Below are 16,375 nucleotides of genomic sequence, written 5' to 3' on the forward strand. Positions count from 1 at the left end.
CAAACAGTGGTCAACGCATTAATTCAGCCAATCCACATCTACCACAGACTGTTTGCAGGTATAGATCGTCCAGGTGACTCGGGTGGAGTTAGATCATGTTAGGATTCTACAACTTCCATCAACAATATTATTGATGTGCCAAATGTGCAAGTAGACATCATGCCTCGATGATGAACATAACATAAATAGGTTTTAAATGATTCACTATCTGCACTTTATTGTGTCAAGATTACAAACTAGACTCTAATACCCGTACATATAATTAGCTGATGGTTTTAGATTAGTATTTATATTTAAGATTTAAGATAAATAAAAAACATACTTCCGGATATGGCATTCAAACAATATCATCGGGTACTGGTCCTCGGTACAATGCCCCATATCGCTATATTAAGTATGTTTCGTAACAGACACGAAACCGGTCAGTTTTTTGCACTATTCTAGCTTAAGGCCATAACAGGACAACATATAAGCTTCCATCTTGACCTTACATTCCCAAAACTGTATTAGGTTTACTACATGTGCTTATATTTCATTTTGTTTATGCATCATACCGGACATGACATTGGCTTCTACATCATTCTCCATCAAATTATATTTCAGTAACATCAAGTGGTATTAAATACAGAAACTGTGAAAGAAGTTTCTTAAATATTACTAGAGAACTCACGCCAACGGTTTCCTATGTCGTTTAAGTGTTCGATAGTCGCGATGAGTGAGGGTCATGGACGACTCAGCCGATATAGCGGTCCGGTTATGGCGGTGCGGCAGCTTTTCAGCGGCAGCGGCTGTGCGGGCAGCCGCGGCGGTCATAGAGACCTTCATGGCGGTGCGGTACTTGTCGAGCTGGTTTCGTAGGGAGGCGATCAGCTCCTCCTTCTCGTCCAGTTCCCACTCCAGCTCGTCAATGAGTGCGTCACGTTGGCGGACCTCCTCCATCTTCTCCGCCAACGCCACCTGCAGATCACGTAACGTGCACATATTCGCACTCTAGATGCACAAGTGGCAAAAACGGTAATGCCGATGCAATCGAATTAATCCGACAATAGCTAATTGCTATTTTTTTAGTCTGAATGTTGAATGCTCTTTCATTCCCAACTTATGACTTTAACCACCTGTAAAAGTTGCATGGTTTGAAGAACAAAATGGTCAGTTTCAAGGAAATGTAGGATTATTAGCGAAATATTGCGCTCCTCTCAAAGGGTTCGACTATCAGGCGCTTACAATGGAACTACATCGCACCCATGCCATGGTATTGTGTCATATAATACTAATCCCGGTAAGCACATTGTTACATGTAATGTATTGTTTCGTTATCACAGTAAGTTATTATCACTCTTCGTAATCCAGGTGAGTAGTACAATCCGTTTTCTCTGTTAAAATATCACTACTCTGTACTGAGTTTATCGAATGTTTGTAACATGGTTATAAATTGAAAAAAATGATAGTAGTTATAAAATATGAAGACATATCAGAGCAAACACACATTTTAAAAATTCCACGAATGTATAACCGTGTAAAAGTCCATATGTATCTCGTCCATCGCAATTAAACCAGGAAGCCGGAAAGCCTCCTACCAGCGCGCGGGAATATCACTGTCATGAGCCCTCTTATCGCGTGCACACGTGCATGCCGAAGTGTAGCGCGCCTTCTCCATCATCAGCAGCAAAACTAAAGCCTTTCAAACCCGAAATTGCTCTCAACTTCTCAAGTATTTCAATAAACGACAAGTACAAGATTAGATCATATCTATTATTTCATACTCCCTCAATTGTGTTTACGGTTTAGTAAATGTTATTCCCATTATGGGATAGGGCCTAGCTGTGATGGGGATTGAGACAACAGCTACATGTCGGTTGCACCTAGGGTACAGCAGAGTGCGTGCGGCTACACGGCTAGACCGCTGTGCAGAGAATGTTTAGGCCACAACAAGTTGATCATTTGTTCGTCGTATTTGCCGCACCTAAAATTCGAAAAACGAAAAAAAAACAAAAAACACTTTTTTTTGCGCCCGTACATACTTTTTGGCCGCGCATATTTTTTTGTTTACTTCTGAATTTCCTCTACTTCTGAAGTTCTTTTACATAGAATTTAAACCTGCAACGTCGACTTCGCCTTTTTTGAAGGTATTTCCATGCTTTACATTCTTTGCGAGCAACATTTCCTCGTGTCAGGACAAAATCAGGTCCGGGTAACCGCAAAACAGCCGATATTTGTTGACAGTCTTTTTCGTCGGGAATGTTTTGCAGGACGCATCGTTGTTATTTACTTCCGGTATTATACAGATTACTTTTAGTTGTCGTAATGTAAAATCAAGTTTTTAATGAAAATCAGTGTCATAGTCAATGGATTATAGTCTTCAGTAAACAACAACAGTTTCACAGCGCCGAAGTCAATAATTATTTATGTGTGTTTTAGTAATTCATTGTTTTGTACTTAAAATTTAGTGTTAAATAATAACTATTTAAATCGGATTTTGAGTGCAAAACTTAAATTAAAATACACGGACACACGACTTACAACAATTGAACATGTTTTCGTGAGTATTTTTTTAAATTCTAAAATGCATTTCTCAGTTTTCATATACTCATAATTGTTATAAACAGATATAAATAGTAGGACCCCTCCCCCCTCCCCCATCCAGGGTCCGGGGGTATACCAGGGTTAGCCGGGTGAATGCGTTGGATGACCCCGGGTTTGCTGGACTGAAAGTCCAGTAAAGTGGCCTGTGATTAAAGTGGCCTGTTTCTTACGGGCATTAAAGCTATGGAGGCCGTCATGATATTCTTTTTTTAAGGCACGGACCTTTACCCCGCAGGTTCATGGCAAAGGCGAGGTCTTGAAAGGAAAACGTCTTTAATCCACCACCTGCTCTTATATAATGACCGTTGCAACATTTGCAGATTTGTTTGGTGCTGCTTTAATTATGAGGTCCCACAATTTAATCCACAATGTCTTTTTTTAAAAATGTTCTCTGTGTTACATTTACATGTTCGATCTTCTGCAATATCAAAGTCACTACAACCTTATCATGTGCTTTAAGAGGTTCAAATTTAGACCTGACCAATTATTTGGAAATGCTCAAATGTTGAATTACTCTGGTAAGTCTAAAATGTTTTTTGTGATAGTAAGTTACGGAATGAATACAAAAAGTTTTGTCTTCGAATAATTGCACGTTACTATGAGGAATGTTGTCTTTACACTATATCCACGTTTAAATTGAAGTTAATAGTAAAGCACTGGATCTTTTTGCCATTTGTTAAATATTGAGACAGATTTTCATGTGATACAATCAAAACCTTTTCATTTATAACTGAGAACCTATGTTTGCAATTAAAAAGCATTTCTTCACATAATTGTATGATAAATTTGGTAAGAAATAAACTTTTGTTTTATTTTTTTTAATTTTTCGCTTTGCGCTCGCCTCTGAAATGCCTTAAATTAAAAAAAAGTATTTGTTTTTTTTCGCTCGCTCGCTCCTACTTTTTTTTGGCAAAATCCGTAGAACAAATGATCAATTTGTTGTGGCCTTATTGGTGATTAATGTGCGTGTGAAATGATTTTTAATTGGCAAATGATGATGACTTACAGATGAATACCATGCATGTTATATACCATGTTTCATGTCATTCAACTGTGTATGGTTAAACAAAAGGATGATGTATTTCATTGCATCACAAAATAAAATATCAATAAGAAAACAATTGAGTAGGTTAAAGTCATTGTAATTCATCACTAGTTCAGACCACCTTTACGTATCTACGAGTTTTCTTTTTATATTATGAGCAATTCTGAATTATAACACCTCATTCGTATTCAAGTGAAAAAATCTTTTTCTATTGGTTGTAACATTTCTCTTAATGTACGTCGTAATCAAAAGAAACATGATTTACATCCCCAAAAGTTTGTTTATAACCGAAGATGTTTGTATTAAACACATTTCCACTGAATTGTACAGCAATTTACCCGCAGTTCTCTGCGTTAATTGATGTGCGGCTGTTTTCATGAAAATAAAAAATGCTCATATCTTACCACTTGACATTATGGGGCTAAAACACAAACATTTATTTTTGCCTTTCACCTGGCTGTCTTTGAAGATTCCTTAGAACCCTAATTATAACCAGGAAACGATAGATCACAAGTGTAGACCGGTTAAGTTTTAAAATTAATTGATTGTCGGGGTTTTGGCAGTCGGGTGATAGTGAGATTATGTTCGCAGTTGATCCGAGCTGGAGTTTTGAAACCATGCAGAGAATAAATTAAATGTTATGATAAAGTAGATATGATATGGGTAATAGAAATGCTAGACATTTTCAAAAAAACTGTATTGGCATTTCTCAGTAGTTTAATCAGTATCAAGCTGAACTTCTTTTATTTCCACCCCCGAAATAGAAACAATAAATGTATTTTCATCATCTCTGTGGCAACCATCAGTCACTCGGTTCCTTCAAGCAAACCATCATTCCATAATGGCAGTGATGTTTTTGAATGAACTGTTTTTTTAGGAACGAGAATTTTGAATTATCCGAAGTATTTAGAATTCAAATAATGCTGTCATGACCAATTTAAGGGGAAGTAATTCATGTCAGATTATCTACCAGACAATCACGAGTTATGTATTCCAGGTATGAACGGCACGTCGATAACGGGAACACACCTGTCCATGTACTTTTTTCATATGAAATTGTTTATGATAAATTATTGAGATATAACATAATCATTAATATATCATCTTTGTATGACATATGTGGTATAATTGTTGTTGTTTTTTCATAAATGCACCACTGAAGACTATAAATCAGTAGTCGAATAGTAAATAAGTTCACAATTATGGAATTGCATTGGCATTATGGTAATTTTTCAACATAATAGATCTGTGATTGTTTAATGTTAACGACCCAGCTACTTGCAGTTATTATTTTCTTTATGATTAATAATAAACATCACACGTTTAAATGCACATGGCAGGCGCGTAGCTACCTATACGCGATTACACGGCTGAATCCACATGATTCTGATAACTTAAAAAGTAAAACAATTCAGCCAAAGTTACAGAATGCGAACTTGACTACATATTGCTACAAATAAATGGACGTTGGCATTGAAAATGTACTTATACGGCTTAATGGGGAAAAAGACAGAAAATTATACTTCTGTGAGACAATCTGAATGTTATTAACACAATCGGGGCTCATTTGTTTGCTATTTTAGAGAATACAATTCTGTCGAGTATTGGGTTTATTTGATGATTTATAAATCTAAAACTTTCAATTACCAGCACCACAGAACGCCCAGAATGCACCAGAATACACCATTGCTATCATGAAATTCGGGGGGAGGGGGGAGGGCATACCCCAGGTCCCCCCCCGCAGAATTATGAATCCACATCGTCGGAATAGAGGGCTAGCTACGCCCATGCATGTGTTGGTAAACGTTTCATAATTTTAACGAATATTGTTAAACATTTTCCAGCGGAATCAATATGTTTGAGGGTGAATCGGTACAACATTTTAGTGTCACACTGTACGCAAGATTCACATATCATTGTTGTAGTGTTTGTAGATAAACTGGTTGACCCGGTTTAGTGAATCTTAAGCCGGGCCAATAAAGGTATCAGAACCCCGGAGATCGAAAGTCCTGAGTAAACAACCTGGTTGATATTGTATTTTACGTGATTTATGTTCTAATTTGGAGCAATAACAGAACCGAAAGTAAACAATTTTGGTCGGGAAACAATAATATATGCTGTAAAAACTATTAAACGCCAATCTTTAAATATAAGACAGTGGAATAGTTGTTCTGTTAGGAAGCATCTTAATAACAAAACATGCATGCATACCAATAAGTGGACTAAATATGTATAAACATGTTTATATAGTATATTAAAAGTATTCTTTATGGCACAATGAAGGCTCTCCTTCATCTTGACCAAGATTGTCATCTACTTTAAAGATATAAACCTACAACTATTAATTAAATAGCTTCACGGACATGTACATACAATAATTTAGGCACATAATAATCATGCACTCCTGCCTTTACATACCTGTTGGATTTCTTGTGTTTCTGAAGGGTGTTGTTGGTCACGTAATCCTGGATGCTGCGGGCCGTAGCGGGCTCGGCGGAAATACCTTGGGCGCGCACCTTCCGGGGCCGCACAGTGAGCGCCTTTGGGAGCACCGACTGGAACTTGTCCAGCTGACTCCGGAGTTGCACGATCTCTTCTTCCTTTTCTGCAAGCTGCTTTTTAAGTTTAAGAATTTCCTCATCCCTTGTCTTAATGACGTTTTGTAAGTCGCTCTTGGAATCCATTATTGCACTAATACTGTTGTTGATGTCGTTGTTGTTGTTGTTTTAGGTGATTGTGGTTTTTAGCAACACGGACACTATTTTTGTAGACTCTTTCCTTCAGATATATCAGGAATCCGATAATCAAGTCATTTTCAACTGCAAGTCTCTTAAACCTAACCTTCCTGAGTTACAGTTAGAAATACCTAGATACGATGATACAACTTGAACAGTTTTGTAACACTTCATCACAATTCGAATTTCCAGCCTTCCTTGAAAATTACACTATAATTATTTGGGTTACACCCAACGATTGGTGTTTCCACTGTCCTTTCGTCATAAAAGATGCGACGGTTTCTTTTCACATCGCAGACATATGTCCTCTTACTGAAATCAAACAGAATAACACGAATTAGCGCCTGTAAGATGAGATGTCACCATCACCCGCGTGCTAGTTCACAGTTTGAACATTAAGCCTGGAAATGATCTTCAGGTTAACAATTACATGTGCACTTAGTAAGTTCACACTTAATATTGACAAGGCATACACTTTGTACTTTATATGATACAACACTCGCTGCTATTACAATTAATTATTTTTTTACAAATACTTCATCCCATGCCTGTGTCGTACAATGTCATAGAGACATTCATAACGGCATTACTCCCTACTCGAATACTCCCAAATTAAGAATACATGTAACTTCTCTATATGCTCAGCACTATTTGTTTAAAATGAAATTGAATGATTTTTAATCAATTCTTATCAAATTTAAAGGCAACATATTACATACATGGGCTGTAGTATAATCTTTCATGCACAAACTCAATACAAATTGATAAGGAACATCGATAAAACTGTTCAGGATAATTCAAGGACCTATATATACAGACATATTATATATAAAACGTTTAAGTGCATTTTCTAATGAACTTACGAAATAGATATCCATAAATTTGAGAATATATACAAACTTTGAAATTACTGCAAACATTAATCAATTAAACGCACAAGGGGGATTTCATGATTCTATTTATATAAAAATATGCACCCGTTATACTGCGAATACCCGATTGTACAGTCTGAACTCACATACCTGATTCCTTTCTACACAGTGATCTCCCTTATCATCAGAAGAATCTCTACGGAATCCTTCATTATTTATTGTTCGACATTTTCGTATAATACTGGTTTTATATCACATATTGATGGGTTACATGCAGAAACATAATACTAACATCCGTATCACCATCCTTACATATGTGGAGCTAATACATGTATACCATATACAATACACAAGACATGTGAAGGGTTTTCAGGTAAAAATCTTAAAATTGTATTGAAATGTTATATGATTACATTTTAAACAATATCAAAGACCTGAAGGGTCATATTTTGGTGTCTAAGATATGTGACGATCACATTTGGGTGCAGCAATAATTAGACCCGAGGAGAGTTAACTTTCTGTAGGTTAAATTAATTCAGATTGCCATAAACAAATAAAACAAATAAAACACTGACGTCACTGTCAAATGAAGCTTGAAAACGAAGCGAAACTTTCTAACCATGCGTAAATAGAAGGCAATTGGAGTAAATGATTGTTAAGTGATTGCTTTTTTGCAACCTCTCTATTAGCAATTGAAATTGCACAGTATCAATTGTTTACTCAAAACATTGGTATTATGGTCATCTGGACACTAAGTATTAGCTTATTTCGAATATCTTGCCAAAGTTCTGCTGTTGCTGGGCAGCCATTAAGCTTAGTCTTATACCGTTTTAAATTGACTTCATTAGCTTAACTATGCTATAATCTTATTTTGTGGTTGTAAATCAGATAGTCAAATTATTTAATTTGAATAGCTGGCTGACTGTGTGCTCAATGTAGACAAGTTACGGTTGTCTGGTGTAAAAACTGTTGAGGGCCTTTCACAGTGCAAAAACCAGTGGGGAATGCTGTTTCAAAATTTCATTTTAAATTTGAGACACAATCTTAATCTCAAGAGTATAACATTTATCATTTGCCAATTGTCTTGGTGTATCAAGGAGTTAAGTCAGATTTTACGAAAACATGATTTTATCCGTGTTTGGCTAAAAATGAATTTTTTTCTGAATGCTCAAAACTAAACAAAAACAACCTTTCAAAATACATAAAATTATCATTTGATGTTTTGGGTTTCTAAACTTTTTTGTGCCATGTGGAAAGTATTATAATAAGTTTATATGTGTTAACTATATATACATATGTATGTATATAGACATATCATGACAGTTAATTATGGAATAAGAAACAATGTTTATCGTCATATTACTAAATGAACGTGTTGAATAATAATTTACGCCAATTTACAGACAATGTTCAAAGTTAATTTAATTAAGAAACGTTTAAAGAATTTACCTTTCTCTTGTTTTTGTTATATCCATACATACGTTTTTCACAGGTACCCTCCAAGTTTACACTTAAAGAGTATCAATATGTCTTAACCATAGCAAGATTGTTATTTCTAGGAGCGTCAATCTAATAAAGCTCCCGTCATCCTAGCAATTTACCTCTGAAATTTGTTCAGGATTTTCATTTAAAGTACGACCTAGAAGAAATATTCCGGTGGTCATATTACTCTGGGATCGGGGTATGTGTAAACACTCGTGTTCTACTCCGGGCTGCTATATATCAGGCTGTTCAGTCTGAGTGTTTACATTGTTGTTATATTCGATATGTCACTCTTTATAAACCAAGAACGTATTTATGGTCATTACTTTTTCCAAATGTATAAACAACGTCTATGAACGAACGCTTTCAGGAAAAAAATCAACACATTATATGTATGTTGGTACCGACACTACCAGGATTAGCATATTTCTATGCGATGCTGCGGACTAGTTTATTTTCTTCTTCGAACGATACCAGACAATGTGCTTGATAATTTACTGAAGTCAGGAAACGGGTAATAGAACAAAGTGTAACGAATACCTTTACCATTGAATTATATATCCTCGTTTACACCATCTCTTAAGAGTGGAAAAACACGGTCATTATAGTATACAATTACAGGCACACACCACGGTCAAAATAGCATACACTCTCAGGCACACACCAAGGTCAATGGAATATGCAATTAAAGGCACACACCACGGTCAATGTAGTATACAATCAAAGGTACACACCACGGTCAATGAAGTATGGCAATCAAAGGCACACACCACGGTCAGTATAATATGCAATCAAAGGCACACACCACGTTCAATGTAGGATGCAATCAAGGACACACACCACGGTCAATGTAGTATGCAATCAAAGGCACACACCACGGTCAATGTAGTATGCAATCAAAGGCACACACCACGGTCAATGTAGTATGCAATCAAAGGCACACACCACGGTCAATGTAGTATGCAATCAAAGGCACACACAACGGTCAATGTAATATGCAATCAAAAGCACACACCACGGTCAATGAAGTATGGCAATCAAAGGCACACACCACGGTCAATATAGAATACATTAACAAGCCCACACTACGGTCAATATAATATACAATTTCAGTAACACACCACGGTCAATATAGTATACAACTACAGGAACACACCACGGTCAATATAGTATACAACTACAGGAACACACCACGGTCAATATAATATACAAGTATAGGCACAAACCACGGTCAATATAGTATACAGTCACAGGCACACACCACGGTCAATATAATATACAAGTATAGGCACACACCACGGTCAATATAATATACAAGTATAGGCACACACCACGGTCAACAATTGCAGGCACGCACCACGGTCAATATAGCATACACTCACAGGCACGCACCACGGTCAATATAGTATACAGTCACAGGCACACACCACGGTCAATATAGTATGCAATAACAGGCACGCACCACGGTCAATATAGTAAACAAAAACAGGCACGCACCACGGTCAATATAATATACAATTACAGGCACGCACCACGGTCAATATAGTATACAGTCACAGGCACACACCACGGTCAATATAGTATACAATTAAAGGAACACACCACGGTCAATATAGTATACAATTACAGGCACACACCACGGTCAATATAGTAGGCAATAACAGGCACGCACCACGGTCAATATAGTAAACAAAAACAGGCACACACCACGGTCAATATAATATACAATTACAGGCACGCACCACGGTCAATATAGTATACACTCACAGGCACACACCACGGTCAATATAGTATACAATTACAGGCACACACCACGGTCAATATATTATACAATTACAGGCACACACCACGGTCAATATAGTATGCAATTACAGGCACACACCACGGTCAATATATTATACAATTACAGGCACACACCACGGTCAATATAGTATGCAATTACAGGCACACACCACGGTCAATATAGTATACAATTACAGGCACACACCACGGTCAATATAGTATGCAATTACAGGCACACACCACGGTCAATATATTATACAATTACAGGCACACACCACGGTCAATATAGTATACAATAACAGGCACGCACCACGGTCAATATAGTATACAATAACAGGCACGCACCACGGTAAATATAGTATACAATTAAAGGAACACCACACGGTCATTATAATATACAATTACAGGCACGCACCACGGTCAATATAGTATACACTCAAAGGCACGCACCACGGTCAATATAGTATACAGTCACAGGCACACACCACGGTCAATATAGTATACAATAACAGGCACGCACCACGGTCAATATAGTATACAATTAAAGGAACACACACCACGGTCAATATAATATACAATTACAGGCACACACCACGGTCAATACAGTATACAATTACAGGCACGCACCACGGTCAATATAATATAGAATGACAGGCACACACCACGGTCAATATAGTATACAATTACAGGCACACACCACGGTCAATATAATATACAATTACAGGAACACACCACAGTAAATATGATATACAATTACAGGCACGCCCCACGGTAAATATAATATACACTAACAAGCCCACACCACGGTTAATATAGTATACAATTACAGGCACTCAACAGACTAGTCAAAGAAGTTAAATAAAATTGAAAACAATTTTTACGTCTTTCAAGAACCATAACCCAAACTTACATTTACGGAGACATATGTCGTGAATTGTATAATGTTTGGTATTTTCCTGTTCAATTTATAAATGGGGATAATGATTTCATCTTTCAACATCGTGTTGTTAATCATGTTGATCTTCTCTTGGTTTATTAACTTCTAAATTTAGATTCGCGGTCAGTATATTCTTGCTAAGTACTATTATAAATTGATTTAACTAAATTAAACATAGAACTTGCTTCGAACGAAACGTTTGAAAGACGAATAGATATGAGAACCAGGCATGAAAGGAAAATGAATAACGAGTACACGATTTCCATTTTATCTTCACAGTGTCTATTTCTGGTACTTATTCAGCTGATTTATGCATTTACACAATATTCCATCCTTGTTACGTATGCAAAATAGTTTTATCATAGTTTTATCTGCTGTCTAATCTGTTTGAATAAGATGTTCCATCTCAGGCATTACAGTACTGCGATTACTACTTAAATTGCCCTTCTAACGGTATAATGACTAATGAAAAAATAGCTATAAGGAATAAATGCTATTAAAATTGTTCGCATAATTTAAAGTCCCATTATGTTTTAGTGATGTAAACGTTTCTTTAATGTATATCCAAATGGCTTCTCGTAGCTTTTACAAACTTTTAAACGCTTAGAATGATACAAAATGCAATTATTACAAAATGCAACAAAACCAATATAAGTATATAAGTATATAATCCAAGTGGAATCTCAGCTTAGCGCATCTAACGTCATTACGACGTAATATCACGTGGCTTTCCGAATTTAAATGACTTGCAGTTTTTAACTAAAAGTTTTTGGTTTCTCGGTAATGCATCTGAAAATACTTATTTTATTAAAATAGAAAAAATACAGTTAAAGTAAAAAACTATTTCGGTTTTAGTGGGTTCGAACCCAAGCCGGTTAATGTGAAAAAAAATCAGTATGAACGCCACATGATTGACTAGACTACGCGGACTACGATATAACTTGTCGATATTTTGACATTTTCACCATACATTAATACACATCACGTGATAGTGTCAATCAACCAATGACGCAACAACAAAGCATGAACATTGTGATCTTGAACGACGATATTTGAGCAAATAACAACATTTGATGAAGGGCTTCAACATTAGTATATTAGTTTTAACGCTCCTTATGATTTACCACACTTTAATTCGACATACACAAAAATGAATTTTTCAAAAACATGAGCTAGTACCTATCTGCAATGTATCACCAAACAACATTGATGCTATGCTCCGCCCACTTATCTGCCTCATTGGCATATAGTAAGGCAGTGGTCCAGTGTGGAATTTTGTTGGTATTTCACATACATTTCTTTTTAAATAAAGCCTAGTGTGGACCTCGAGAAATTATCAGACACCATATGAGACTCTATCATAGTGATATACTCACTTTATTTTTTTTTCTCTAATTATTCAATCTTAAGTGACACTGAGGCTTTAAAATATAAAAGTCTGGTTCATACAAGTCAACAAATCTAGACTAAGTCTTGTCAAAGGTCACGTTCCCCTAGGTTAGCTTAAGTTGCTACTTTAATGACGATTCAAGTCAATTGGCAATATCGGCAATACAAAAACATATATAATGTTGTCCAGGGTGCACTTATCGTATTTATTATTTAAAATTAAGCATGCTTCTTCAGATTAATATTTTGTTTAAGTATGAGTAATGCAAATCACTTGTTATACTTTGGATTCATTCCAAACAGTGCAATCAGAAATACCAGCAATCAGAAAGAAAACGTACATTGATCAGAGATTAATGTATTTACAGCTGGACCTAATGCAAATGAACGGAGTTTTTACTATTATTAAAGCGAGGTTTTCTTTACGGAGAAACTGTACATACCCTTTTATTGCTTAAAGCAAATGGATTTTAACGGAATTTTAAAGAAATGTATGGTTGGCATATACATGTACTTGAAACGCCATTTTGTCGGGTTTGAAGTTTGCCTATTTACATTAAAAATATCAGGAAATTGGCCAGTCAGCTGTAACCGAAGGAGACCAAACTACTTTTTTAGTGTCATTTTTTTTACAAGAAATATAACACATTTCACTATTTATAGCAAGCGTTTTTCGCAATTTTCGCCTGCTTAAAAAAGATTCGTCCTCCATTTGGTGCTTAAGGCCATTTGAATCCAGTTTCAGTTGAGTAACCGCAATTTCGGTAAAACGCCTTACCATTACAGACGCACGTTCAAGTGGATGATAGTCGGCGAAACAGGAAAACCTGACACACACTGTCAGATTCAGCTAGGTTTTTTGTGTATTAATGTTTGAAGGGACTGATCGAAAGAGTTTTTCAGAACATGTGCATATACGGGTTTCCTTAGGCACGTTGTAATAAACTAATAATTGCCTGCACACTCTCTATATTTAAGATTGAGAATTCTATTTTAGGTTAATATCAAGTAATGCAAATCACTTATAGTTGTTTAACTTTGAATTCATTCAAAAACCTGCAACCAGAAGGTAAAAAAACTACACATAAATTGCTCAAAGATTTTTTGAATAGTTTCTGCTGGAATAGAATTTAGAAACTTCCGGCCTAATGCAAATAGATTGCATGGGGAATTAACGGCGCTTAGCTTCAAAATGAGTAAAATTTCTTAGGAAAAAAACACGTCATATACTGTATTGCCTTAATCAATTGAATTTGAACTGAACTTTATGGAAATGTATGGTTGTTACAAACATGTAACGTTAGAAAAGGCATATTTACAGTCTACATTGAAATAAATAACGAAAATAATAAGTAGTCTGTAACCTACAGGACTACGAAGCACCTGTATCAATCTGTCGAGACGTCTTAAAGTATATCGTGATCTGGAAGTCTGGTATAGTAGACGTAAATAAGAATCAAATGGACAAGTGGTCTTCAGATTCAACCATATAAGTGTTACAAAGATTATATTTACGATCTAAACGCGCAACGTTATTATACCGCCCAACTTTTATTTCAAGAGAGTGCGAATATAATCGTAATCCAGTTTTAACGCAATTCTAATATAATAGGATTAGCAACGTAATTCCTAATTTGGTAATACTGAAGAAAACATTCTAAAATGGAACATAATGTTGGAAAATCGAGGAATATCAAGAGTGTTTACCTCCGTGTTTTGTAACATCCAAGCGAAACGTATTAAGAAAATTAAACAATAATGAGTAGCACCATCAGAATTTCCACTTAAGGGTATCAATAGGTCTTAACTATAACATGATTGTTATTTCTAGTGGCGTTAATCTAATAAAGCTTCCGTCATCCTTGCAATTTACCTGTGAAATTTGTTCAGGGTTTTCATTCAAAATACGACCTAGAAGGAACATTCCTGTGGTCATATTACTTTGGGATCGGGGTATGTGTAAACAATCGTGTTCTTTTCCGGGCTGCTATATATCAGGCTGTTCAATCTGAGTGTTGACATTGTTGTTATATTGACATGGCACTCTTTATAAACCAAGACCGTATTTATGGTCATTGGAAATCTGAAATGTATAAACAAACGTGTTCATACAAATGCTGCCTGGTATTTCAACTTCATAAAAAGAAGACATTTTAACCGATGAACATAATTAACGTACACGTATATCGTATATTTTCCCCATATATCATTGCATATCTTTAACATATTACCATTGTGCAATTATAACTTTTTCCGATGACAAAGCGTACATCGTGACCGCATTTTTCATGAACAGGAGGTCTAGACTATTCAGATTCAGCTGCGCTTTCGATCAGTCCCTTCAAACATTAATACACAAAAAACCTAGCTGAATCTGACAGTGTGTGTCAGGTTTTCCTGTTTCGCCGACTATCATCCACTTGAACGTGCGTCTGTAATGGTAAGGCGTTTTACCGAAATTGCGGTTACTCAACTGAAACCGGATTCAAATGGCCTTAAGCACCAAATGGAGGACGAATCTTTTTTAAGCAGGCGAAAATTGCGAAAAACACTTGCTATAAATAGTGAAATGTGTTATATTTCTTGTAAAAAAATGACAATAAAAAAGTAGTTTGGTCTCCTTCGATTACAGCTTACTAGCCAATTTCCTGATATTTTTAAATTAAATAGGCAAACTTCAAACCCGACAAAATGGCGTTTCAAGTACATGTATATGGCAACCATACATTTCTTTAAAATTCCGTTAAAATCCATTTGCTTTAAGCAATAAAAAGGGTATGTACAGTTTCTCCGTAAAGAAAACATCGATTTAATAATAGTAAAAACTCCGTTCATTTGCATTAGGTCCAGCTGTAAATACATTAATCTCTGATCAATGTACGTTTTCTTTCTGATTGCTGGTATTTCTGATTGCACTGTTTGGAATGAATCCAAAGTATAACAAGTGATTTGCATTACCCATACTTAAACAAAATATTAATCTGAAGAAGCATGCTTAATTTTAAATAATAAATACGATAAGTGCACCCTGGACAACATTATATATGTTTTTGTATTGCCGATATTGCCAATTGACTTGAATCGTCATTAAAATAGCAACCTAAGCTAACCCAGGCGAACATGATCTTTGACAAGACTTAGTCTAGATTTGTTGACTTGTATGAACCAGACTTTTATATTTTAAAGCCTGTGTCACTTAAGATTGAATAATTAGAGAAAAAAAAATAAAGTGAGTATATCACTATGATAGAGTCTCATATGGTGTCTGATAATTTCTCGAGGTCCACACTAGGCTTTATTTAAAAAGAAATGTATGTGAAATACCAACAAAATTCCACACTGGACCACTGCCTTACTATATGCCAATGAGGCAGATAAGTGGGCGGAGCATAGCATACCATACAGTCGCTGTGTGCCGTCAAGTCACCGGCCTGATTTATTACCGGATTTGAAACAATGTGCTTGTCACACTAACGAATAATATATATTAAATACAAACAACGCAGATATGAAAAATATCCCCAATTAAATGTTTTTTATGTGAAGCGTA

At 35.8% G+C, this 16,375-nt stretch overlaps 2 protein-coding genes across 2 annotated transcripts in view; both read right to left on the minus strand.

The window, feature by feature from the left end:
* The window catches only part of LOC128209038 (cGMP-dependent protein kinase 1-like), a 46,402-nt gene extending 44,853 nt beyond the window's left edge, over positions 1–1,549 (minus strand). Inside the window, exon 1 of the mRNA XM_052912871.1 lies at positions 671–1,549. Coding sequence (XP_052768831.1) covers positions 671–981 — 311 coding nt within the window. The 5' untranslated portion in view covers positions 982–1,549. The remainder of the gene's footprint in view (positions 1–670) is intronic.
* A 4,761-nt stretch (positions 1,550–6,310) lies between these two features.
* The window catches only part of LOC128209054 (uncharacterized), a 39,445-nt gene continuing 29,380 nt past the window's right edge, over positions 6,311–16,375 (minus strand). Inside the window, exon 44 of the mRNA XM_052912886.1 lies at positions 6,311–6,675. The gene's annotated coding sequence lies outside the window, so the exon portion shown is untranslated. The remainder of the gene's footprint in view (positions 6,676–16,375) is intronic.

This window comes from Mya arenaria, chromosome 2, assembly GCF_026914265.1.
Source record: "Mya arenaria isolate MELC-2E11 chromosome 2, ASM2691426v1".
In the NCBI taxonomy this organism is placed as follows: Eukaryota; Metazoa; Mollusca; class Bivalvia; order Myida; family Myidae; genus Mya; species Mya arenaria.